Source organism: Clytia hemisphaerica, unplaced genomic scaffold, assembly GCF_902728285.1.
Source record: "Clytia hemisphaerica strain Z4C2 unplaced genomic scaffold, Clytia hemisphaerica genome assembly, whole genome shotgun sequence".
NCBI lineage: Eukaryota > Metazoa > Cnidaria > Hydrozoa > Leptothecata > Clytiidae > Clytia > Clytia hemisphaerica.
In genome coordinates this window covers 96,060-120,668 of record NW_027104018.1, presented here as the reverse complement: position 1 = coordinate 120,668, position 24,609 = coordinate 96,060, and the positions used below count along the sequence as shown (strand labels likewise).

Here is a 24,609-nt window from a genome sequence, read left to right as displayed (position 1 = left end):
AATTCAACAGGTTATGGGCCCAGTGCCAACACACACTGGAAAAACATTACGTTTGACGGAGACGAACGAAAATTTGAACTGTGGGAAGTAAAATTCCTTGGATACATGAAGATTAGAAAACTCAAAAACATTTTTGTTGGTGAAGATGATGTTTCCGCCGACAACAAGGAACTTGCTTTTGCTGAGCTTATTCAAGTACTTGATGAACGTTCTATCTCCTTGATAATGAGAGATGCGAGAGATGATGGACGTAAAGCATTCCAAATACTTCGAGAACATTACGCAGGCAGTGGTAAGCCCCGAATTATCACACTTTATACCCAGCTCACTTCGCTGAAGAAAAACCTAATGAACCATTACTGACTACGTTCTACGAGCAGAATCTGCAGCAAATGCACTTCGTATGTCAAAGGAGACGGTTAGCGATGGCCTCCTTGTTGCCATGGTTGTTAAGGGGCTACCAGACGAATATCAATCATTCATAGCAGTTACAACCCAATCTGAAGAAATCATCCAAGATTTTCAAAAATTTAAACAAACTTTGAAAAATTTTGAAGACACTGAAAATGCCAGATCTCAACGTTCTGCTGGACAAGTACAACCTGATAAAAACTCTGTCATGAAAATCAACGACCAGCATCATCGTTCTAAAGTTACTTGCTACAACTGTGGAATCCCAGGACACAAAGCACCAGATTGCACCAAACCAAAGCAGAATCGAAAATACTGCTCTCATTGCAAGTCTTCGACGCATTTTGAATCAAATTGTCGAAAAATCAAAAAGCATTCATCAAAGAAAGCAGGAAATCTTGACGAAGCAGACCACAGTTTTGCTTTTAAATGTGATGACAACGACAATAACTTAAAACTTATGTCTGATATTGATACCTTTTTAGTGGATTGTGGTGCCACATCTCACATGGTCAATACCGATGCAAATTTTATATCCCCCGATGACGATTTCAAACCGGAAAACCATTACATCGAGCTTGCAGATGGATCTCTTGTCATTAATTTAGCAAAGAAAAGAGGGACAGTGTTAATTTCTTTGCGTACATCTGACAATAAGATTGTTAAAGCAACATTGGAAAATACCCTGTATGTACCTTCATTTCCGCAATCCATATTTTCAGTTAGACGAGCACTCGAAAAAGGAGCCAAAGTAATTTTTGATGGCGAAAAATCAAACCTTATTTACAATGGAACGTCTTTTCCCTTTGTACAACATGCTCGTCTCTACTACCTATGCAAATCGTCAGAAAATACCAGTCGTAAAGAAAGTCTTGAAACTTTTGGGACATTGTAATTTATCTGATGTGAAAAGTCTAGAAAATGTCGTCCAGGGGATGACTATTACAGAGTCAAAGCCATTCGACTGTGAAACTTGTGTTTTATCCAAACAAACAAACACTCGAAATGTTGATCCAGACATCAGAGCAACTTTGAGCTTATTCACACTGATCTTGCTGGACCTGTGGACCCAGTTGCCAAAGAGGGATATCGATATGCCATGATCTTTGTTGACGATTACTCAAGCTGCTCATTTACCTACTTTCTCAAGGAGAAGTCAGATGCTGTGAAAGCCACCGAAAAGTTCTTTGCAGACACCAGCCCATATGGTAAGATTAAAACATTGAACTTTCATACTGAGATTATTCCCAATGGAGATACCGAAAGAATTCGAAGTGATAATGGAGGGGAGTACATCTCTGAAGAATTTAAAACACTGCTCAGAAATCGTAATATAAAACATGAGCTTACATCACCATACTCTCCGCACCAAAATGATACCTCTGAACGAAATTGGCGTACCCTGTTCGAGATGGCCCGGGCACTCATCATTGATTCAGGTTTACCAAAATATCTATGGACCTACGCATTGATGACCGCAACACACATCAGAAACCGATGCTATGTTCAACGCATCAAGACCACTCCTTACAGCCTTATCACAGGACGAAAACCTAACATTGCCCAGCTCCACATCTTTGGTACCGTGTGTTACTCATACAACCACAACTACGTGAAGAAGCTAGATCCACGTTGCAAGAAAGGTTATTTTGTGGGCTACGATCGAAACAGCCCATCCTTTCTCGTCTACTACCCTGAAAACAGAACAGTCATGAAACATAGACTTGTTAAATTTACTGATCGTTTCGAGCACAGTGATGATGCATCTGAGCCAGATTTCCATATTGAACCAGCTAACCCAGCTGAAGTTAAGGTCGACGCCAAAGACCACGAAATCAAAGCAGAACCAGTCAGAGCTGAACCATCACAACCAAAGTCGTATCCTTTGAGGAACCGGCAAGAACCCAAAGTCGAAGACAAAGATTCTGTCAATCACGTCCACATTGATTTTTGCTATCATGTCAAAACTCCAGTCACATACCATGAAGCTGTGAATTGCACTGAAGCATCAAACTGGCAAATGGCCATGGAAAACGAAATACAGTCACTGAAACGTAATGATACCTACACACTAACTGATCCGCCAACCAACCGTGCCGTTGTCGATGGGAAATGGGTATACAAAGTCAAAGGTGACCCAGATCAACCAACATTTAAAGCAAGGTATGTTGCCAAAGGTTATAGCCAGATCGAAGGAATCGACTACACTGAAACCTTTTCACCTACCGCTCGTATGGAGACAATCCGATCACTGATCCAACTTGCTGTTCAAGAAGATTTAATCGTTCATCAAATGGATGTCAAAACAGCTTTTCTACACGCACCTATCGATGAAGACATCTACGTATCTCAACCAATCGGTTATGCCATCGAAAAATAAAGTTTGGAAGTTGCAGAAATCGTTATATGGCCTTAAGCAAAGCGGCCGCAACTGGCACAAACTCTTACATGACTATGTTGTCAATGAACTTAACTTCAAACAGTCTGCATCCGATCCATGTCTCTTCTCAAAACGTAACGAGAGAGACACAGTCATTCTACTAGTTTGGGTCGATGATATTATTATAGCAGCAAATTCAATGCAACTCCTGAAGTCAATCAAAGAAAGCTTATCTACTAAGTTCGAGATGAAAGATCTTGGACAATTATCCACGTTCCTCGGCATAACATTTGAACACCGAGATGAAACTATCACCATGTCACAAAGTCACTACTTGGAGAACATTCTAAAAAACTTTTGGTTTTCAATGACTGTAGACCAAGAACGACACCGTGTGAGCAGAACATCAATTCGTACGCTGAAGCCACACACCAAATATACGACAACCACCAATATCGTCAAATGGTTGGAAGCCTGATATATGCGATGACTTGTACCCGACCTGATCTATCGTTTGTCGTAAACAAACTATCTCAACATCTTTCCTGTCCTGATCCTGGAGATTGCGCAATGATAAAACATGTCTTCCAGTACGTCAAGAAGACTGTTGATCGCAAGTTGACCTTCCGAAAGTCATCAACCCCTCTTCGTGTTCATGCATTCAGCGACGCCGATTGGGCTACATCTGTGGAAGACTGCCGAAGCGTTACCGGATACTCTATTAGTCTCAACCCAGAAGGTCCTGCTGTCAGTTGGAAGTCTAAGAAGCAGTCGTCTGTCGTCTGTGAAGCATACGAAAGCGAAGCATATAGATATCCGCTACCACTTCATTAGGGAATGTTATGATGAAGGAAGTATTTTGTTAGATTATGTCCCGTCCGGGGACAATGTTGCTGATATCTTTACGAAACCACCAAAGAAACAGTATCTACTCAAATTCGAACAATTTCTCTTTGGACAAAAGTAAAAAGGAGAAAGTTGCCCTCAAGGGGGGATGTTAATATTTACAAGGATACTCAGTATCTACTTTGTTTATTTTATCTATTTTGCTTTGGTTCCGTATTTTATTCCATAATGGCAGATTAGCTGCGCGGAACATTCTAGTTCTAATAAAAACACAATTTCTAGCATAGATGCTAATGTCTCAAGTTTCTGTCTAAATCCACCTCCATCGACTATGAATTCAACATCTTCAACTCGAGCAAAATAACACCGGCGCGTATAACGCCCGCATATTATCGTTATTGCTATATTTAGGTCAGTAAAACATTTAGCGCACACAGGGCGAATTACTAGCGAGATTATGTATCGGAGATATTCTACGGCTACGGTTGCGGGGCTGCCCATGCGAGTCGTCACCAAAGGCGACATGTCGTTGTCTACTTTGCTCTGTACGGGAAAAACACCAAAACACCGTATACGCAAAGTCGACATAATGCCGTACGTCAAATATCGAACTTGCTTTCACCCGCCATTACTTGCCTTACTCGCCATTTCCCTCGCCGCTTTAGCCGTAGCCGTAGAGAATTCCAGATACATAATCTCGCTACTATGTTCCATGTATTACAAACACCTTTTCTGCTTTCTTCATTATTCCTATTCGACGATCGAAGTGGTAACAATGGATTTTCACCTTCAATTGTCATCAAATCTCTGTATCAGAGCGCTGGAAGTAATCGTATTTCTTCGATCTTGATCCTAAATAATTCACCGTTCGGGTACAAAATTTCCTGTCCCCTCTTTCCACCAACAACTTGATTTCCATCATTATTTTGCGGGGTTCAAATTTAATGGAAACCAAACGAATCTCACACAAGTTTGACTGTTGAAAATCTCACTGACTTGCACTGACTTCCTTATTCATTCGTTTCCTATTATTTTCTTTGTCTCCTGCAAAAATAATTAAAGATAAAACAAGTGAATACAGTATTACACCTTTGTGCTCAGACTTTCATGTTCCGATTCTCTCTAAAGGTCGGAAAAATTTACGATTTTTAGGAAAATTTTTAGGTTTTGGGAAAGAATTATAACAAAAATTCTCACGTTTTTCGAAAAAATATCCCACAAAAATGCTACGAATCCTAAAGCTTGGCCGCTCACTATATGATAAGATTTTCTTTGTTAAAAGCAAAAGCTTGAAACCAATTTACCCACAAGCATAATACAAAGTTTATAAACCGATTTAGAGGGAGCTTGACTGTGTTATTTTGTTCAGAATTATAATTCTTCTATCCTCGAAAATTGAACATCGTTAAAATACTACCTTGGTTAAGATAAATATTCAGCAAAATATGAACTATACATTATACATACTTAATATTTCAAATGAATGATTTTATTTTAACTCCTCTCGTCTTCGTTCTCCACAATCAGACTGGCAGCATCAAATAGAATTTGATTTTGATGTATTATAGTTGATAATTCTTTAGATTCACTTTTTCCATCCGGTTGAACTATTTCTTTGGAATGACTTTTAATATGAGCAGTAAAATAGCTTAAACTGTTAAAACATTTACCACATTTGTTACATTGGTAAGGTTTTTCTTTTTCTTCAATTTGAACATGTTTTTTTCGTTTATGAGTCTTGATGTGAATATTCAAAATATCTTTTCGGGAAAAGCACTTACCACATTCCTTACATTTAAAAGATTTGATTCCATTGTGTATATTTGAATGTCGTATCAAGTTACCTCGTTGAGAAAATTGTTTACCACATTTTGCACATTTAAAAAGTTTGATTTCACTATGCAAGTACATGTGTGTATATAAGTTACCTCTTTCAGAGAACCATTTACCACATTCTTTGCACTTAAAAGGTTTTTCTCCAGAATGTATTCTCATGTGAGCTTTTAAACTTTCGTTCCATGAAAAACATTTACCACATTCTTCACATTTGAATGGCTTTTGTCCGGTGTGTATTCTCATGTGATCTTTCAAACTGCCTTTCCTTGTAAAACATCTACCACATTCTTGACACTTGAATGGTTTTTCTCCAGTGTGTATTATTTCATGTTTCATTAAATCACTTTTTCTTTTGAAGTATTTACCCCATTCTTCACACTTGAATGATTTTTCTCCAGTGTGTCTTCTATTATGGTTTTCTAAATAACTTTTTGTTTTGAAGTATTTACCGCATTCCTGACACCTTGAAAGTGGTTCCCCAGTACGCTCTCTGAGATGATTCTTTAAAAGATTTTTACTTCGAAAAGATTTACCACATTCCTCACATTTAAATGATTCGATATCACTGTGAATCTTAAGATGTGCATTAAAACTACTTTCTTGAGTAAAACATTTGCCACATTCTTGACACTTGAAAGGTCTTTCGCCAGTATGAATTCTAAGATGTTTCTTCAAATCACAGTTGAATTTGAAGGATTTACCACACTCTTTGCATTTAAAACTTTTGCCACGTTCTTTTGTGACAAGACTATTTTTCCTTGTCTTGGTTATAGGATTTTCTACTTGTAAATTAGTGGCATATGTTGTTAAGTTCGTTGGTGGAAGTATTTCATCGAGTTCAATTTTAATATCAAAAGAGTCTGATTGATGCTGAGAATCGGATACCTCTTCGACAGGGGCCAACGAATTATCTTCCTCTTCAATCTTTATCTTCAATGGTATATCATCATTTATGTTTGTATCAACAAATTCATGCTTTTCCTCTCCCAAGAAATCTAAAAAGGCATCCTCCTCACCAATCTTGATGGAAACAGAATTCAATTTTTGTACGTCTTTGATTTCTTTATTCATTGCATATAGTTTTTTTTGTTATCTTTAATTTTCCTGTAAAAAGAAAAAATTGCAATTAATTATCTTAATCTATTAACATTAATCTTATGAAACCCTTTTGACAGCATAATTCTCAATCCTCCGTGTAAAGCTAAATACGTGCTCTTAAGGGCTCTGACAATAGTGAATTTTTCATAATTGCCGTGTTTAAAATGTGTTTTTTGACTGATGTAACCAACAAATTTATGGCATGTTATACATTTTCTGTTAGACAAACTATTCCTGAATCTGAAAATTTAAAAATTGCATTGAAAAAATTTGATGAAGAAGAAAATGAAGACTTTTGCGAGGAAGAGTATTTCAACTTTGAAGAGCTTAGTTTCGGCAAAGAAAAAACATTTTGAAAAGTTTTTCGCAGTAGATGGTGTATCTTTTACCAAACAATAAAAATTTTTGCGGAAAATTTTTGTAAATGATTCTTTGTCTCGAAATCTTCAAAATAGTGTTTTTTTATCAATTTTTCATCTGGATTTTGCATTAAAAAACAGTCATAACTTTTGATACATCTTTTTAGAAAAATTTTCCGCAAAATTTAAAATAGTTCAATTCTTTGCGGACAGTGTAAAGAAATTTTTAAACAAAAAAGTTAATTACCCATTAAAACTAAGCACTTTTTGTAAAAGAGGGTGATGCAACATATTATTAACATTTTTTTAAAGTTCATAACGTCATTTTTGCAATTAAATTCTTAATTACTCTCAAGGGATTCGAGTAAAAAGCAATTTATAAAGGCAATTCTTTGTTAAAAGTGTTAAGGAACCTGAAATATAACTTTTATGTTCAAATACCAAAGTAAATTTTTGGATTATGGTCAGAGCCCTTAAATTTAATTTTAAAGATATTGTATTTTAAAGACAATTTGTCTAAAAGATTTTCAATTATTTAGTAGGGAATTACATTAAATAAAAAGACTCACAAAGTGCAAAAGAAAATTTGGAAAAATTGAGCCAAATTTTAAGAAACAAAGAACTGATTTATAATTTCTAATACGATTTTTCATGCTTGCAAAATCTTAATGCAATGCAGTGTATTGAAGATTTCATTCGGAGTAATAATTCAAAATCCACTGCATTGCATGGAGATTTCAATGGAAGGATATATAATTCTTTATTTCTAGATTTTGTAGAATTATAATTTTTGGTCCTAAAAAAGAAAATAAACAACTACCTTGCAAAAATACTCTATTTTTCGCATCATATCAGCTCCACATAAAATATACTCAATACGTCGAATGATCGATTTTCTTTAATCTCGTCTCTTCGTTCTCGACAATCAGACTAGCAACATCCAATAAATTTAGATCTTGATGTTTTTTGGTTTTCAATTCTTTTGATTCACTTTTACCATCCGACAGAACTATTTCTTCGGAGTGGATTTTAACATGAGCAGTCAAATGACTTAAACTGTTAAAACATTTATTACATTTGTTACATCGGAAAGCATTGTCTTGTTCTTCAATATGGACATGTTTTTTCCGTTTATGACTCATGATGTGAAAATTCAAAGTATCTTTTCGGGAAAAGCACTTACCACATTCCTCACATTTAAAAGATTTGATTCCATCGTGTACGTATGAATGTCGTATCAAATTACCTCGTTGAGAAAATCGGTTACCACACTCTTCGCACTTAAAAGGTTTTTCTCCAGTATGTATTCTAACATGAAATTTTAAAATGTCTTTCCTTCGAAAACATTTACCACACTCTTCACACTTGAATGGCTTTTGTCCAGGATGTATTCTCATGTGAACTTTTAAACTTTCTTTTTTCAGAAAATATTTACCACATTCTTCACATTTAAATGACTTTTCTTCGGTGTGTATTCTTTTATGTTTCTTTAAAGAACCCTTTGTTTTTAAGTATCTACCACATTCTTCACATTTGAATGGCTTTTCTTCGGTATGTAATTTAATATGTTCCTTTAAAGAACTCTTTGTTTTAAAGTATTTACCACATTCTTCACATTTAAATGCTCTAATGCTACTATGCACTAAAAGATGCTGTGTTAGACCATCTGATTGGGCAAAACATTTACCACATTCTTGACACTTGAAAGGTCTTTCGCCAGTGTGAATTCTAAGATGTTTCTCCAAATCACAGTTGAATTTGAAGGATTTACCACACTCTTTGCATTTAAAACTTTTGCCATGTTCTTTTGTGACAAGATTATTTTTCCTTGTCTTGGTTATAGGATTTTCTACTTGTAAATTAGTGGCATATGTTGTTAAGTTCGTTGGTGGAAGTATTTCATCAAGTTCAATTTTGATATCAAAAAAATAATTAGATTTAAATTGGTAATCTGATACTTCTTCGAAAGGGATCAAAGAAATATCTTCCTGCTCTTCAATCTTTATTTTCAAGGTTATATCATCATTTATGTTTGCATCAACAAATTCATGCTTTTTCTCTCCAAATAAATCAAAATTAGCATCCTCTGGACCAATCTTGAGTGTAACCAAATTCATCTCATTTTTGTCATGTTCCATTTCGTTGGAAAACTCGTCGATTTCACTTTTCATATTAATAGTTTTCTTTTTACTGTCTTTATTTTCCTGTAAAAAGAAAAAAAAGTTGTCACAATCAATTTCTTTAATCTATTATCAATAACTTGATATTCTGTATAATAAATTCCGGGTGCATTGAAAAAAAGTATACAGTTTTGTTTAAATATTGTGAGCGTACTATTATAGGATGAAGTAGAGGAAAGTTTAAAGTCGTTTCTCTCAATAAAAAGTTATGTTGAAAAAATTGACTATTTTGACCTACCTAAAATGACCAAGTTCGTTATTAAAAACAGTAATCAAAATATTAATGAAGAATATATTATTTGTGTCAAAATTTTCAGTTTTTTAAACACAATTTTTGATTGAGTGGACCAATTTTAAAGTTTTATATACTGTTACATCCCAAACTTTAAGTTAAGCTTTCATCTTTAGAATGAAAAAAGAATCTACGAAAAATCTTAAATCTTAAGCTTAAAATAACAATTATTCCAACACGGATTAAAAAAGGACTTAAAAGGAGCTTCAATTTCGTTATTTTGTTCAAAATCATAAATATTCAATCCTTGAAAATTGAACATCGTTACACAACTACCTTGTTTGAGAAAATTATTCAGCAAAATATGAACTATACATTATACATAGTTAATATTTCAAATGAGTGATTTTCCTTAACCTCCTCTCGTCTTCGTTCTCCACAATAAGACTGGCAATATCAAATAGATTTTGATTTTGATGGTTTTTAGTTGATAATTCTGTAGATTTACTTTTTCCATCCGGTTGAACTATTTCTTTGGAATGACTTTTAATAATTGTTTGCAGGATATCGTTGAGTAAAAAAGTAGCTTTAATTTATGTGACTCAGCATGAAATAAGCTCCTTTTATTCCTTTAGAAAACCTTTAATTCTACAGTATTAGCCTTATTTTTAAAACTTTTCCACCCAGGACATTTTTATTCTAACCCCCCCCCCTCGCTGCTTATTAAATTTTGTGACTTTTTTCCCTCCCCCCTGCCTATTCCAACCCCCTGGCTATAAGGTAAAAGAGAGTAATCTTATATACTAAAATTTAAAATAAGCATTCCTCTATAGAGTGAAAAAAATTTTGTTCAAAATTATAAATATTCAATCCTTGAAAATTGAACATCGTTAAACAACTACCTTGTTTAAGAAAATTATTCAGCAAAATATGAACTATACATTATACATACTTAATATTTCAAAGTAGTGATTTTCCTTAACCTCCTCTCGTCTTCGTTCTCCACAATAAGACTGGCAACATCAAATAGATTTTGATTTGATGTATTTTAGTTGACAATTCTGTAGATTCACTTTTTCCATCCGGTTGAACTATTTCTTTGGAATGACTTTTAATATGAGCAGTAAAATTGCTTAAACTGTTGAAACATTTACCACATTTGTTACATCTGAAAGGTTTTTCTTTTTCTTCAATTTGGACATGTTTTATTCGTTTATGAGTCTTGATGTGAATATTCAAAATATATTTTCGGGAAAAGCACTTACCACATTCCTTACATTTAAAAGATTTGTTTCCATTGTGCATGTTTGAATGTCGTATCAAGTTACCTCGTTGGGAAAATTGTTTACCACATTTTGCACAATTAAAAGGTTTGATTTCACTATGCAGGTACATGTGTCTATGGGGTCTATATAAGTTACCTCTTTCAGAAAAACAGTTACCACATTCTTTGCACTCAAAAGGTTGTTCTCCAGAATGTACTCTCATGTGACCTTTTAAACTTTCTTTCCATGAAAAACATTTACCACATTCTTCATATTTGAATGGCCTTTGTTCGGTGTGTATCCTCATGTGATCTTTCAAACTGCCTTTCCTTGTAAAAAATTTACCACATTCTTGACACTTGATGGTTTTTCTCCAGTGTGTATTCTTTTATGTTTCATTGCATCACTTTTTGTTTTAGTATTTACCACATTCCTGACACCTTGAAAGTGGTTCCCCAGTGTGTTCTCTGAGATGATTCTTTAAAAGATATTTACTTCGAAATGATTTACCACATTCCTCACATTTAAAGGATTCGTTATCACTGTGAATCTTAAGATGTGCATTTAAACTACTTTTGGGTAAAACATTTACCACATATTGCCATGAAAGGTTTTTTCGCCAGTGTGAATTCTAAGATGATTTTTCAAATCACAGTTGAACTTGAAGACTTTACCACACTCTTTGCATTTAAAACTTTGGTCACGTTCTTCAAAAACCTTTTTGGGGCAAGAATATTTTTCCTTTCCCTGCTGGTTTCTGCATTTTCTACTTGTAAGTTAGTGGCATCTATTGTTAAGTTTGTTGGTGGAATTATTTCATCAAGTTCTATTTTAATATCAAAAGAGTCGGGTTGATGCTGAGAATTGGATCTCTTCGACAGGGGCCAAATAATTATTTTCCTCTTCAATCTTAATGTTCAATGGTATATCATCATCTATGTTTGTATCAACAAATTCATGCTTCTCTCTCAAGAAATCTAAAAAAGCATTCTCTGTTCCAATCTTGATGGAAACCAAATTCACTTTTTGTTCGTCTTTGATTTCTTTATTCACATCATTAGTTTTCTTTTGTTATCTTTATTTTTCCTGTAAAAAAGAAAAAAAGGAAATTGCAATTAATTATCTTAATCTATTAACATTGATTTTATATTCCGTATAGTTAATAAATATGGTCAAAACCCCTTGACAGTAAAATTCTCAAATCCCCGTGTAAACCCAAATACGTGCTCTTGAATTTAATTTCAAAAATACTGTATTTTAAAGACAATTTCTCTATTTCAATTATTTAGCCAGGAATTAAGTAAAATAAAAAGACTCACAAAGTGCTGAAGAAAATTTGGAAAAATTTTTTGACTTTTTTGAAAAGTGATGTTTTAGCATTTAGGCTATAACTTTTGATCAAGTTGACTTAATTTAATAAATGACCCCTCAAAATTTAAGTTTATCCTTCCTCTTTCCAATGCAAAAAGATTCATTATCTAAAAGTTCATAGAACTCGAGAAAATTCACTTCAAAGAGCGGAACTTTTTTCTGGGACACCCGGTATAATTTCTAACACGATTTTTCATGCTTGCTAAATCTTCATGCAATGCAGTGCATTGAAGATTTCAGTCCAAATAACAATCCACAATCCACTACATTGCTTGGAGATTTCAATTGAAGGTTGTATAATTCTTTATTTTTAGATTTTGCAGAATTATAATTTTGTAATTTTCCTGTAAAAAGAAAAAAAGTTGTCACAATCAATTTGTTTAATCTATTATCAATAACTTGATATTCCGTATAATAAATTCCGGGTGCATTGAAAAAAAGTATACAGTTTTGTTTAAATATTGTGAGCGTACTATCATAGGAGGAAGTAGAGGAAAGTTTAAAGTCGTTTCTCTCAATAAAAAGTTATGTTGAAAAAAATGACTATTTTGACCTACCTAAAATGACCAAATTCGTCAAAAACAGTAATCAAAATAATAAGGAAGAATCTACTTTTTGTACGTCAAAATTCTCAGTTTTTAAAACACAATTTTTGATTGACTGAACCAATTTTTAAGTTTTATATACTGTTATATCCCAAACTTTAAGTTAAGCTTTCCTCTTTAGAAGGAAAAAGAATCTACGAAAAATCATAAATCTTAAGCTTACAATAACAATTATTCCAACACCGAGTAAACAAGGACTTAAAAGGAGCTTCACTTTTGTTATTTTGTTCAGAATCATAATTATTCAAACCTCGAAAATTGAACATCATGAAACAACTATTTTGTTTGAGAAGAATATTCAACAAAATATGAACTAAACATTATAATACATACTTAATATTTCAAATGAGTGATTTTACTTAACCTCCTCTCGTCTTTGTTCTCCACAATCAGACTGACAACATCAAATAGATTTTGATTTTGATGTATTTTAGTTGACAATTCTTTAGATTTACTTTTTCCATTCGGTTGAACTATTTCTTTGAAATTACTTTGAATATGAACAGTCAAATGACTTACACTGTTAAAACATATGCCACATTTGCTACATCTGGAAGTTTTTTCTTTTTCTTTAATTTGGACATGTTTTTTCCGTTTATGAGTTTCATGTGAATATTCAAAGTATCTTTTCGGGAAAAGCATTTACCACATTCCTTACATTTAAATGTTTTGATTCCTGTGTATGTTTGAATGTCGTATCAAGTTACCTCGTTGGGAAATATGTTTACCACATTTTTCACTTTCATATGGTTTGATTTGTAATCATCTTTATAAATTTGTCAATAATTTGACTCCTGTTCCCTAAATTTATTAGTATCCCTTGACATTATAATTTGGCAATACCTAACTCAAAAAGTGGCTTGTATTTCAGCAAAATTTGACTAAAATATTTTCAATTATTTAATCCACATTTAGTAAAATAAATGGAATAAAAAATGCTTAAAATACGAAAAAATGTGGATCAATATTGATAAACAAAGAGCTAACTTTCAATTGCTACACCGTAATTCATGGAAACGCAATTTTCACGCAATGCAGTATATTGAAGCTTTCATTTGAAGCAGAGGAATGTAAAGAGATGGAAAAACAGCTTTTCTGATTACTCAAAGTTCAACGATCACTTCTATTGAAAATTCTATTGTACAAACGTTGATTAGGTCATTAAATGAAAGTCCAGAAAAGACGGCTCGCCATACAAATCGGACGGTTTCTACATGATTAGACGATAAAAATGAAAATTTGTTTTTCCTTTTTCGCTGATTACTAGTTCAATTTTTAAGAATAAGGAGAAATATTTTTACCAATGTATAGCAAAAGAAATTCTTAACGCAATGATATTAAATTGGTTTCTTGTAAAACTGTCAGAAGTCGAGTAAAATCAAGATGAAGTTATAATTTTTTCGCGCTCTAGCTTTCCATATAATGATGCGGTCAATATGCGGTTATATCAGTAGAATCGCTAGGAAATTCTGAGCAAGAAGATATAGGTACCTTTTCGTATAGGAGAGGTGTACCCAAAATATAAGCCCTAAAAGTTTGCGCATAATCAGGCTTGAAACAAAAGAATTTTGTCACAACACGCTAATTATGCAGATTTTTTATAGGGACAACAAAAGAAACCTATTTACTCGACATAAACTCCCTTAAGGGCAAGAGACCTGGTATATGACGAGCCGTTTTGCCTTTGTTTTCAAGAAGCTGTTTTTCCATCTCTTTACATTTCTCTGTTTGAAGGAACAATCCTACAATACATTACATTGTCTGCAGATTGCAATTGAAGATTGTGAGTTATTTCTTTATTTATAGCATGTTCAAATTATAATTCTTTGGTCCTCAGAAATAAAATATCGTAAAACAACTGCCTTGTGAATAATACTCTATTTTTAGCCTATTATCGGCGACACACATAATATATTACTTAATATTACCAATGATCAATTTTCTTTAACCTCGTCTCTTCGTTCTCGACAATCAAGCTGGCAACATCCAATAGATTTTGATTTTGATGTATTTTAGTTGATAATTCTTTGAATACACTTTTTCTATCCAGTTGAACTATTTCTTCGGAGTGACTTTTAACATGAGCAGTTAAACAACTTACACTGTTAAAACATTTGCCACATTTGATACACTGGAGAGGTTTTTCTCGTTCTATTAATTGGAGAAGAAGTTTTTTTCGTTTATGAGTCTTGATGTGATAATCCGTGATAATCCTCCATCCGATGGAACTATTCCTTCGGAGGGGATTTTAACATGATCAGTCAAACAGCTGAAACTGTTGAAACATTTTATCACATTTGTTACATCGGAAAGCATTGTCTTGTTCTTCAATTTGAACATGTTTTTTTTCGTTTATGAGTCTTCATGTGAATATTCAAAGTAAATTAGTTTTTCAATTACTTACTTCAAAGTTTAGTAAAACAAATAGTATCAAAAATGCTCAAGAAAATATAAAAAATTTGGATCAATATTGATAGATAAAGAGCTGAAATAGCTACACGGTAATTCATGGAAGCGCAAATTTCACGCAATGCAGTGTATTGAAGTTTTCATTTGAAGGAACAATCTACAATAGATTTACATTGCCTAAAGATTGCAATTCAAGATTGTGAGTTAGTTCTTTATTTCTAGCATCATGTTCAAATTTTTTTGGTCCTCAGAAATAAAATATCGTAACACAGCTGCCTTGTGAATATACCAGAATACTCCCGGGTACCTAATAGCCGCACCCCCCGCTAATTAATTTTTTCCAGTGTCCACCCAGGACATTCTTATTCCAACCTCCACCCCCCCCCAACCCCACTTACTAATTTTTGTGGGAAAATGTTTTTGAAAGTTCACTCTTTTGTCCTAATTTAGCTGTATTAGCCTCTTTTTTAAAAATTTTCCACCCAGGACATTTTTATTTCAACCCCCCCTTGGCTTATTAAGTTTTGAGATTTTTTCCAACTCCCCCGCTTATTCCAATCCCCCCGGCTATTAGGTACCCGAGAGTATACTCTTATTTTTTGCCTATTATCGGCGACGCACAAAATATATAATTTAATATTTCCAATGATCAATTTTCTTTAACCTCGTCTCTTCCTTCTCTACAATCAAACTAGCAACATCCAACAGATTTTGATTTTGATGTATTTTAGATGATAATTCTTTGAATTCACTTTTTCTATCCGGTTGAACAATTTCTCTGGAATGACTTTTAACATGAGCATTTAAACAACTTACACTGTTAAAACATTTGCCACATTTGATACATTGGAGAGGTTTTTCTCGTTCTATTAATTGGAGAAGAAGTTTTTTTCGTTTATGCGTCTTGATGTGAATATTAAAACTATTTTTTTGGGAAAAACACTTACCACATTCCTTACATTTAAATGATTTGATTCCATTGTGTATGTTTGAATGACGTATCAAATGACCTCGTTGGGAAAATTGTTTACCACATTCTTTACATTTAAAAGGCTTTTCGCCAGTATGTACTGTCATGTGATATTTCAAACTGCTTTTCCTTGGAAAACATTTACCACACTCCTCACATTTGAATGGCTTTTCTTCAGTGTGTGTTCTTTTATGTTCCTTTAAAGTCCAATTTGTTTTAAAACATTTACCACATTCTTCGCATTTGAAAAGCTTTTCTTCAGTGTGTATTATTTTATGTTTCTTTAAAGAACCATTTGTTTTAAAGCATTTACCACATTCTTCACATTTGAACAGCTTTTCTTCGGTGTGTATTTTTTTATGTTCCTTTAAAGAACCATTTGTTTTGAAGCATTTACCACATTCTTCACATTTGAATGCCTTGTCTTCGGTATGTAATTTAATATGTTCCTTTAACGAACTATTTGTTTTAAAGCAATTACCACATTCTTCACATTTAAACGGCTTAATGCTGTTATGCACAATAAGATGTCGTGTTAGATAACTTTGTTTGGCAAAACATTTACCACATTCTTGACACTTGAAAGGTTTTTCGCCAGTGTGAATTCTAAGATGATTCTTCAAATGACAGTAGAACTTGAAGGCTTTGCCACACTCTTTGCAAATAAAACTTTGGCCACGTCTTTTTGGTGCAAGTTCATTTTCCCTTTCCCTGGTTTCTGCATTTTCTGCTTGCAAATTAGCAGCATCTGCTGTTAAGTTTGTTGGTGGAATTATTTCATCAAGTTCAATTTTGATATTGAAAAAAGAATTAGATTTAAAATGGTAATCTGATACCTCTTCAGCAGGGGCCAAAGAAGTATTATCCTCTTCAATCTTTATCTTCAAGGATATATCGTCTGTGTTTGAGTCAATAAATTCATGCTTTTCCTCTCCAAATAAATCAAAATTAGCATCCTCTGGACCAATCTTGAGTGCAACCGAATTCATCTCATCTTCGTTACGTTCGATTTCGTTGGATAAATCTTTGACTTCTTTATTCATTTTATTAGTTTTCTTTTTTTTCACTGTCTTTATTTTCCTGTAAAAAGAAAAAAAGTTATCACAATCAAGAAGCTAATGAAAGAAGATACTGATACTCTACAAGAAGATAATGGCCAACAACCGCCAAAATAAATCAAGAAACCATTGACAAATGAAGTAGAAAATATAAAGCAAAAACAAAAACAAACACGACAAAAATTGAACATTATGTATACAAACACAGATCAGCTTACAAAGAAGTGATACTTTTATGGAACTAACTCGTTTAAACACATATATAACTGATATCTACGTGAGAGTGACCATTTAAGAATCATTCAGAACACACATAGTGACGTTCTATTAAAATTAGTCGTTTGTTTCTTATAAAAAACCGTTTAGAAACCAAAATTTCATGCTCTTTGAATATTCTTTCATATTCAAGACTTCGTGAGCAAAAGACATCGATCGCATCAAAATATTGAGTAATTTGGCTAAGAACATTGATGTATGCTTATTAATAGTGATTCTTATAGATAAAGATGCGTTTTTTGGGCTGAAAAATTCGTTTTTTACAAAAATCTGTTTGAGCCATCTTTCACCTACTTTCATTCAAAAAAATTAGAAAAAATTAATGATCCAATTTTTCACAAATATAGATAACCCTCGGACAGCGGGTCTAACCCCGCGGACAAGTATTAGTTGACCCCCTGCTGGACACTCAAAATTACCCCCAAATAGAACAAGGTCACCCCCACCGTTGATTTTTCACTACCCGCACCACACCTACACTTTATCCTCAACCCCCCCCCCATGTACGAACATTTTCTGGAAGAGCCCAATGCATCAGTAATGTCAATTTTCATGTTTGGAAATATAATGTCAGTGAACAAATTATAATTTTTAAATCCTCATATAAAACAAATAAAATTCATTATTTACACATGTCAAAATTTTTAACATAAATATAATATCAATATAATATTCATTGTCAACTCTAAACACTTTAACTTTCAATAGAGATGATATTATCATCTAAAAAATACTACTGCATTTTCTTTAGCGCTGTGAGATGAAATTAAGAATTTGCTTACTTTTTATCATGTTATCAAAATATTAATATTCAATCATGAACATTAGTATTCATGATATGCACCATTGCAATGTCTTCTGACATTACATCACGGACCTAACAGCTGATTGGTTGAAAGTGACGTAAAATCAACCAATACGCAACCAATCAAAATCAGCTGTTGGGTCCGTGGAAGACATTGCAATGGTGCATATTATGAATTCATGAAATTTTCCACCCCACTTAAACAATAGAAAAAGTGACGTTTTGGGTGGGACAAAGAAAACAGAAAAGTTGTATAATTTCGTGTGAAGTCATTGCAGTAGTGCATATCATGAATATTAACCGTCCAAAGTGAAACTACATACTATCAATTTCAAAACTATACGATAAACTAAGAAGACACTAAACTTAAAATACTTCTTGGAAATAGTAAATTCGTTTCATCTGTGTTCATACTTAAAAACATTTTAGAAAATTTCAACAACAAAAAGCATTTAAAAAGAATTTAGTAGAATAGATTAAAATCATTTCAAATTTAATTTTTGAAAACAGGAAGATATTTAAATTTACAAGGTAACAATAATATACCAGATGTTTAACCAGCTCGTCAATTTTAATTTTTCCCCCTTTAACTGCTTTGTTTGTTATCCCGATGGTCATTAAAATTCTGTTTCCATGCAAACAATTTTTCTAAGTCTACCTTTTCACGTTGACATGGCTTAGCTTCATGAGTTTTCTGATGTTTTGATAGACTTTCCACATATTTGAAACGTCTACCACATTCTTCACATTTTAATGGCATAACTCCACAAAGAGCCTCTGTATGATGGGTTAAACTTCTTTGTTCTGCAAAGCATTTACCACATTCTTGACATTTATATGGTTTAATTTCACTGTGTACATTTAAATGTCGTGTTAATTTATTTCTTTGACGAAAACTTTTACCACATTCTTGACACTTGAATGGTTTTTCACCAGTGTGTATTCTTAGATGATCCTTTAGGTTTTGCTTGCTCCGAAAACATTTACCACATTCTTCACATTTACATGGTCTAATGTCGCTGTGTACCATAAGATGCAGTGTTAAAGCACTTTGACAAGGAAAAGATTTACAACATTCCTTACAATTAAAAGGTAGTCCTCCATTATGCACCCTAATAAGATGATTCTTTAGAAAATAGTAGCTTTGAAAAGATTCATCACATTCTTCGCATTTAAAAGGTTTAATTCCACTATGTTTAATGGAATGCTGTGTTAGCTCGTGTTGAAAAGGAAAACATTTACCACATTCCTCGCACTTAAAAGGTTTTTCACCAGTGTGTAATGTAAGATGCCTTTTTAAATTGAATCCCTTACTGAAAGTCTTATTACATATTTCACATTTGTGATTGTTAACACTCTTTTTCTTTCCTGGAGTTTCCTTATTTTCGATTACAGAAATGGCAACATTCGATGAATCTTGATTTTTATCAACCTGTTGTGAATCATCACACGGAACAGACGATTCTGAAGAAATACCTTTGGAATCAACTGTTTCACCTGATTTATTATTAACATCAAAAGAATCTGATTGCAGTAAAGGATATGGTACCTTTTCATCAGGAGCCAAAGAATTATCTTCCTTTTCAATTGTTATTTCTAAGTATCTATCTTTAACGCTTCTGCCAGTAAATGAATGCACTTCGTTGCCAACATTTTCATCATCAGGTTCAATTTTGATGGAGACCAGATCCATCTCATATTCTTTTTCTGAAACAATTATTGAGTTTCTTCATATTTTAATTGTTTTGTTATTTTTGCATCTGTTGAAAAAAAAATAGAAAGTGTTAGTATATTAATGTTTATCCCAAACGACGACTTTTTCACATCCAACTTTGAAATTACGAGACGACAAACAATACGGTTGGTATTTTACTGACCGATCAGCAATTTTTCCAAAATACTTACTTCCCACATAACCCCACCTCTGATTTGGCTTTTTGCCCCTACCGGGCGACCCACTCAAAAGCGTAAGGCTTTGGTTTGTTTTTTGACATTTCTTCACATTGTTATGCACGAAGTTAGCATTTCAATGTGAAGAAAAGTCAAAAAGGAGTATCACCTAAACATTTTCACTGAAAGTTTTTGAGAACTTTGCAGGTTCACTGTTTTCCTGTTTCTAATGGGCTGTTCCATTAAAAAAACATACAGGGGGTGTACGAACCTTATCAAGTCAAAAAGAAATTATTGAAAATGACAAAATTTGCATAAAAATTTTCATACCTTTATAAAGTGAGGATGGACGAACTAAAATCAGTATTTTACCCCCTGGAAATTTTAGAATTGCTTTTTACCCAGTTTTACCCCCTTGGAAAATGAAAAAACACCCCCTAAAAATTTTTCTCTGGCTACCCTCTAAAAATGTTCGTCCAACCCCCTGAATGGATATAAAATGGAATGGCCCAAACAAAATAGCAAAAAAAAGAATATTCCTATCGTATATATATTTGCGTTATGTTTAGTTTGATACGTACTTTTTTAACTTGCTTAAAAAGTGAATTTTGAACTTCAAAAACTTAAAACTTTTAGAACGAATGAATCAAATTTAAAATGTTATACACCAAAGTTCATTTTTTGAGGTCAAAACTTGAAGACGTCTTTTATTAAAAGGTATTGAAAATACGTTAAAGAAGGGAGGGGCTCGAACGATAGAGTTATGTTGACGTTCTAAATAAATACATAGTGCGGAAAGGGGTCTGACCCCCCTTGTTAAATGATCCCCCCTTCTTGGCATTCCCCCCAAACTTTAAAAATGCCTATCCCCCAAGGGTTTTGGGCTAAATTTTTGAAAATATATAGTGTATAGTGCGATCCGATAATCCCCTTCTCGCTGCTACCCCCTTCTAAAAATCAATCCCCTTGTTTTCTCTCTCTATTTGTTTATGGTAAAAAGGGAAGGGAAACAGTAAAGAAAAATTAAGTCTGGCAATTATATGTAAGCCCCCCCTTCTTAAACGATCCCCCCTCCTTGCTACCCCCCCCTTTTTTAAAGAAAAATTTCTGACCCCCCCCCTTCTTCACTTTTTTGAAGGTGTCAACCCCCCCTTAAGAAAGGGGGGGTCCGAACCATGAAATACATTTAAATAATTTTAACTTTTACAGAAATTTTGTCCCTTTCTGAAAAAAAATGTTCAAACGACCCTCAAAAGTAAACTATTTACAATCGTTATTTTTACGTTATGTTAACTCAGCTTCGAATAAAGAAGCATGATTTCTAAACTACTCTTTTGAATTCAATTGAATTTAATGAGTGTTTGTTTGTTTAATGAGACTTTTTTTCCATTTGAAATATTTCATACCACATACATGACTTTGTTGTGAAAACAGAAAGAGTTTTTTTCTCCAGTGTGTGTTTAGAGTGGTAGGCGAAAATAAAAAAATGTAGTGTTTCCGGAATGCGGGATTCGGTTTTTTTGCTTTTTTTGATAACTTAAGATCATTGAAATAGAACTTTAAAGATAACCCACAAACAGTATGAAGTAAGCCCTGAATACTAATGTATCAACTACTAACGAACAAAACTTGATTTACAAGCGGGAATATCTAACCAAACGACTTTGATAGCTTGAACAGTCAACTTGATTTTCTTTATGATGAACCATATAGATGAACCCATAGTCCGCAGCCGGGTCAGAAAATTACTATATTTCACCCGGCCGGTTTCCGGAAACACTACATTTTTTTTATTTTCGCCTAAGGTCCATTAAATACACGCTTGCTAAAAAAAGACTCACCAAATCCCTAACATGATTTGATTTTTTTGTGTACCTTCTGACTTTTTGTGGCAAATTTTTCACTGCAATCTTTGAATACAAAAAGCTTTTCTCGTTTGTGAGTTTTTAAATGAGTAGCCAGGTTACATTTTTGTGTAAATGATCTACCACATTCTTTACAATGAAACTTTGTGACATTACTATGTTTTTGTAAGTAATGCTTTTCAAGGAACTCTTTTGTAGTATAACATACGCCACATTTATTACATTTAAAACATTTGCTTGGTGAATCATTGGTTCGGTTCATCACATTTGCTGCTCTACTTCCGGTAAATTGTTTACCACATTCTTGATCTTTTCATGTATGAGATATCAAGTGAATGTTTAAGCACGATTTGTAAGTAAAGGATTTACCACATTCTTCACATTGAAAAGGTCTTTCTCCTGTGTGAGTTCTTAAATGGACATTCAAGTTATATTTTTGCGTAAAGTGTTTACCACAAACAGCACAATTTAGATTATTAATTAGACGGTGTTTTTGAACGAAATGTTGATCAAGGAACTCCTTTGATGTTTAACAAGCACCACAGTCATTACACTCAAAATAATTATTGGAATTATCGGCGCCTTCTTTTATTCGTTCCTTTTCGCTTTCCACAATCGAACTCGCGATTTTGGTTAAATAATCAGTATTTGACAATTCTTCTGCAGCAAAGGTTGAAATTTCATCAAATTCAATTTTGATATCAATGGACGAATCAATTTGCAGACTTGCTGTCGTAGCATTACCATCAATACTAACAAAAACATAATCCTTCTCCTCGATTTTGACTTTCACGGTGTCTAACTCATTCCCAGCGATATTTCTATTTTCAATATTGTTTACATTCTCATTTTCTTCTTCAAATTTGAAGCAAATGGATTCAACATTTTCGTGAAAACATATTCGTTCTTCTTGTTCAACTTTAATTATTTGTTCCATATCAATAAAAGGTTCTCATTTGTTTGTTTTAAATGTTTATAAAAAGAAAAGTTTTAAAATAATTAAACAAGCGATACTTTTGTAGACCTACCTGTTTATAAAACGAATAATAAAAGTTTACGGAAGACAACATTGCAGAAACAAAAACTGAATGATTTAAAATTTTGCAAGTTGGGCCCAAATTTTTTTTCTCTCGAAAATCAGACTTAGTCACATTTTGGTAATAACCATTTTGCACCTTTGTATAAAAAATCACAAAATTTTCCTATGATTCAATCCCGAGAAAAGTTGGTAACAGATGAACGGACGAACGGACAAACACAGGTTAAAAGTTATAAACTAAATTCATAAATGGGTATATCATATAAATCTGCATAAGTAAGTTTCATTCCTTTTTGTGAATTCAATTGTGATGTCTTGAGAGATGTTTTTTGCATCTAAAAGTTTTACCACATTTTTTCTCCATCATGAGTTCTCATATGAGTTTTCAAGGTATCCTTTTGCATAAAGCATTTACCACACTCTTGACATTCAAATTGTTTTTCTCCTGTATGAGTTCTCAAATGTCTTTTCAAGGTACCCTTTTGCATAAAGAATTTACCACACTCTTGACATTCAAATTGTTTTTCTCCTGTGTGAGTTCTCAAATGTCTTTTCAGGCTGCCTTTTTGTGTAAAGATCTTACCACATTCTTCACATTTAAAATTATTTTCACCTGCATGAATTTTCAAATGGACAGCCAAGCTGCCTTTTTGTGTGAAGTGTATACCACATTCTTCACACTTGAAAGATTTTTCTCCAGTATGAGTTTTGAAATGTTCTTTCAAGTTCTTTTTTTGGGTAAAGAGTTTACCACATTCTTCACACTTAAAAGGCTTTCCACCTGAATGAGTTCTCAAATGTGCTTTCAAGTTGCTATTTTGAGTAAACTGCTTACCACATTCTTCACGATTTAGATTATTAATTACATGATGTTTTTGAACGAAATGTTGATCAAGGAACTCCTTTGATGTATAACAAGCACCACAGTCATTACACTCAAAATAATTATTGGAATTATCGGCGCCTTCTTTTATTCGTTCCTTTTCGCTTTCCACAATCGAACTCACGATTTCGGTTAAATAATCAGTATTTGACAATTCTTCTGCAGCAAAGGTTGAAATTTCATCAAATTCAATTTTGATATCAATGGACGAATCAATTTGCAGACTTGCTGTCGTAGCATTACCATCAATACTAACAAAATCATAATCCTTCTCCTCGATTTTGACTTTCACGGTGTCTAACTCATTCCCAGCGATATTTCTATTCTCAATATTGTTTACATGCTCAATTTCTTCTTCAAATTTGAAGCAAATGGATTCAACATTTTCGTGAGAACATATTCGTTCTTCTTGTTCAACTTTAATTATTTGTTACATATCAATAAAAGGTTCTCATTTGTTTGTTTTAAATTTTTCTAAAAAGAAAAGTTTTACAATAAAATTAAACAAGCTATACTTTTATGGACCTACCTGTTTATAAAACGAATAATAAAAGTTTATTGAAGACGATGCAGAAACAAAAACTGAATGATTTAAAATTTTTGTAAGTTGGGCCCAAAATTTTTGTCGAAAAATGAACTTTTCCATAATTAGCACAATTTAATTTTACGTCATTGTACAAAAAACTAGGAAAAACTAATGAACAAATTTAACAAAGTCCAAAAACCCCTATTTTTGGGCATTTTTTGGGCCAAAATTGGCCAAAATTTTTTTTTCTCGAAAATCAGACTTCGTCACATTTTGGTAATAACCATTTTGCACCTTTGTATCAA

At 33.1% G+C, this 24,609-nt stretch overlaps 3 protein-coding genes across 3 annotated transcripts; 1 reads left to right on the top strand and 2 right to left on the bottom strand.

Moving 5' to 3' along the window:
• The first annotated feature begins 3,277 nt into the window (after window positions 1-3,277).
• On the top strand, window positions 3,278-3,625 carry LOC136811396 (uncharacterized). The gene has a single exon (XM_067067999.1). It carries the CDS (start codon window positions 3,278-3,280, stop codon window positions 3,623-3,625), a length of 348 nt encoding a protein of 115 aa, XP_066924100.1.
• A 1,401-nt stretch (window positions 3,626-5,026) lies between these two features.
• LOC136811395 (zinc finger protein 665-like) lies at window positions 5,027-11,015 on the bottom strand. Its single transcript, XM_067067998.1, has 4 exons — window positions 10,671-11,015; window positions 9,238-9,263; window positions 7,810-9,134; window positions 5,027-6,551 (listed from the first exon to the last, which is right to left on the bottom strand). Exons 1-4 carry the CDS (start codon window positions 10,912-10,914, stop codon window positions 5,132-5,134), a joined length of 3,015 nt encoding a protein of 1,004 aa, XP_066924099.1. The 5' UTR covers window positions 10,915-11,015; the 3' UTR covers window positions 5,027-5,131.
• Window positions 11,016-15,510: 4,495 nt separating this feature from the next.
• On the bottom strand, window positions 15,511-24,199 carry LOC136811394 (zinc finger protein 107-like; the record flags this gene model as incomplete). Its single annotated transcript, XM_067067997.1, has 5 exons — window positions 15,511-17,042; window positions 17,391-17,478; window positions 18,693-19,808; window positions 22,397-22,608; window positions 23,244-24,199. Coding segments are annotated over 5 exons (3,789 nt in total), but the record flags the coding sequence as incomplete, so codon positions are not given.
• Window positions 24,200-24,609: the final 410 nt, after the last annotated feature.

Bases quoted from the DNA above. Each gene is read 5' to 3' on its own strand.
- LOC136811396 (XM_067067999.1), top strand. From the start codon at position 3,278: ATGACTTGTACCCGACCTGATCTATCGTTTGTCGTAAACAAACTATCT.
- LOC136811395 (XM_067067998.1), bottom strand. From the start codon at position 10,914: ATGAGGATACACACCGAACAAAGGCCATTCAAATATGAAGAATGTGGT. The intron at 9,264-10,670 runs GTAACTTGATAC...ATCCTATAATAG, and splicing joins TAAACAATTTTCCCAACGAG to TACGCTCACAATATTTAAAC. The intron at 9,135-9,237 runs GTATACTTTTTT...TTCTTTTTACAG, and splicing joins CACAATATTTAAACAAAACT to GAAAATAAAGACAGTAAAAA.